We start from the raw sequence: 2,500 nt of genomic DNA, 5'->3' as shown, positions 1-2,500 counted from the left end.
CCGACCACAATGAAAAGAATATAAAAAGAAGAATAAAAGAAAGAAAATAAAATAGGACAAAATGAAATAAAAATACTAAATAAAAACAAAGTGAAGATGAGCAAAAGACTAAAGTAACGATACTAAACAAGATCAACACAAAAACAAAAAGGAGAAAAAAGGGGAGAAAAAGAAGAAAAAAGAAAAACTATTTCAAAATGAAAAAGAGACTCAAAAGAAAAGATAAAAGAAAAAGTAGGTGGGGAGAAGAAACGTAAAAGGGATGAAAAAAGAGAACAATAAAAGGGGAGAGGTACGATGTGATACAAAAAAAGTAGAAATAAATTATATATATATATACACACACACACACACACACACACACACACACACACACACACACAAAGAAAAAAAAAAGAATCTCTAGAGAAAAATGTCGTTGAAAATCCGAGAAGTCTCTCTCACCTGACTTCGGAGCTTTGTGATGTTATGTCCTCCCTTGCCTATTATAGATCCAGCAACCTACAACAGAAAAATGCGTCGTAACGACGCGTCCAGGATTTATAAGTTAAGGACACGAGTTAGTTCACGACTATGATTTATTATGTATGTAAATACCTACATACAATACATACAATCACAAGGTGAATCAAAAGTTCTTACATAATATTTACAAATTAATTACTTTTTCTGTAAATTGTATGGCCCTTATAGTTTTACAATTTGGAAAAGAAATTAATCTATATAATAAAATGAAAATAAAAAGAATATATATATATATATATATAATATAGTATACTATATTATTATTATATTTATCAGTAATAATTAAGTAATTAGCAATAAACAATTTAAAAATAATTATATATACATATTATTTTTAAATATTATTGAACTTCAAAATCTAAATTTAATTTTGTATGTATATATATGTGTGTTATTTTTATATATTACTAATTTTAAAATCTGCATATAATTCTGTATGAAAAATTGAATGTTAAAATACATATTATTATTATTATTATTTACAAATTGTTAAACTATAATACTAGCTTACTCTAAAAATTACAAAAGAAAAATAAAGAAAATTAGTCTCGAAAAAGAGTAACTTATTTTTAAAATCACCCAAGAATTTTTGTTGTTACCCACCCTGTACATATAATACCTATACATATATACGTATACAACATGCTTGTCGCGTTGCGAATGCGACCTATTCTAGCCAACTAAGTTTCGCTTTCACCACGAGAGACCTCACCTTTTCTTCTCATTCTTCTTTTACTCTCACGTCTTTGCACCTGCTATACAACATTACCAACAAGCACGCGACATCTTTTCTCAAGAATCAAATTTCTTTCTTGCTTTTCTTTTTCCATAGACCTTTTCTTATTTTTCCTATTTTTTGCATTTTATGTTCATTTATTTACTTATTTATTTAATTTTGTTCACTCGAAAAAAATTATGGTAAAAATTTTCCATAATTATAAATATTTGTAAATTGTTTTACATTTCTTTTTCTTTTTTTTATATCAAGTCTTTTTTCTAATATTTTTGTTTTATTTATGTCTTTTTCCTTTAATAATAATAATAATAATAGTAATAATAATATTAATAATAGTAATAATAATAATAATAACAAAAAGAAATAATTTGAAAAATTTATATTATATAAAATATCCTCGAAAAAAAGAAAATGAAAAAAAATTTCAAATTCAAATTAAAGAAAAGAATCAAACCTTTGGTCCTCATCGTCGAGACGTTCAATCTTAAAAACAAGTCTCCATGAAAATTTGTAACACTAATTATTTATGACACAGATAATATGAAAAAACTAAATTTCTTCGTGATACTATTCCGAAAATGTATATTTATATAATACACACACTTGCGCATGAATACTCGACATATTTTTTATGTATATAATTTTTTTTATATATAATATATCTATGAACAAAATGATTTATCATAGAAAAGTTTTTCTCGAACATATTGTTTTTTTTAACAAAAATAATTGTTATATGTATACAGTTATGATTTATTATTTACATATAATATATAGTATATTATATTAAAATATTATATTAATATATTAATTAGTAATATTTAAAATAATAAATAGTAATAATAATAATAATATACAATATATTATTCTATAATTGTTATAAATATATATATACACACACATTACATATAATTATTTCTGCCCAAAAAATAAAGCACATATAACGAAAAAGAAATTTCTCTGATAGATCATATTCTTTTTTCTCTCATAACGAATCGTATCGTTAGCTAGAATAAATATCCTAGAAATGGAAAATACCGTGTCAAGGTACGGAAAATGATACGTTCTAGTACGGATAACTCTACTCGTTACGACAAAAACGATCAACAGAAACGAAAAGAGTGGGAAAGAGAGAGGGGGGGAGGGGGAGAGAAAGAGAGAGAGAGAGAGAGAGACGAGGCCGTCCATTCGTTCACTCATTTGCAATAATTACACTTAGTCGTCGTGAATGAGTTCACT

The 2,500-nt window shown here is 25.2% G+C and overlaps 1 protein-coding gene across 7 annotated transcripts in view; it reads right to left on the bottom strand.

Annotated features, from left to right (window-relative positions):
* Window positions 1-2,500, bottom strand: part of HnRNP-K (Heterogeneous nuclear ribonucleoprotein K) — a 157,240-nt gene that overhangs the window by 62,541 nt on the left and 92,199 nt on the right. For all 7 annotated transcript variants that reach the window (XM_085659479.1, XM_085659480.1, XM_085659483.1 and 4 more), the window contains one exon: window positions 445-501. In XM_085659479.1, coding sequence (XP_085515605.1) covers window positions 445-501 — 57 coding nt within the window. The remainder of the gene's footprint in view (window positions 1-444; window positions 502-2,500) is intronic.

Source organism: Vespa mandarinia, chromosome 9 (assembly GCF_050613455.1).
Source record: "Vespa mandarinia isolate Hongniang chromosome 9, ASM5061345v1, whole genome shotgun sequence".
In the NCBI taxonomy this organism is placed as follows: Eukaryota; Metazoa; Arthropoda; class Insecta; order Hymenoptera; family Vespidae; genus Vespa; species Vespa mandarinia.
This window is presented reverse-complemented; position numbering and strand designations above follow the sequence as displayed.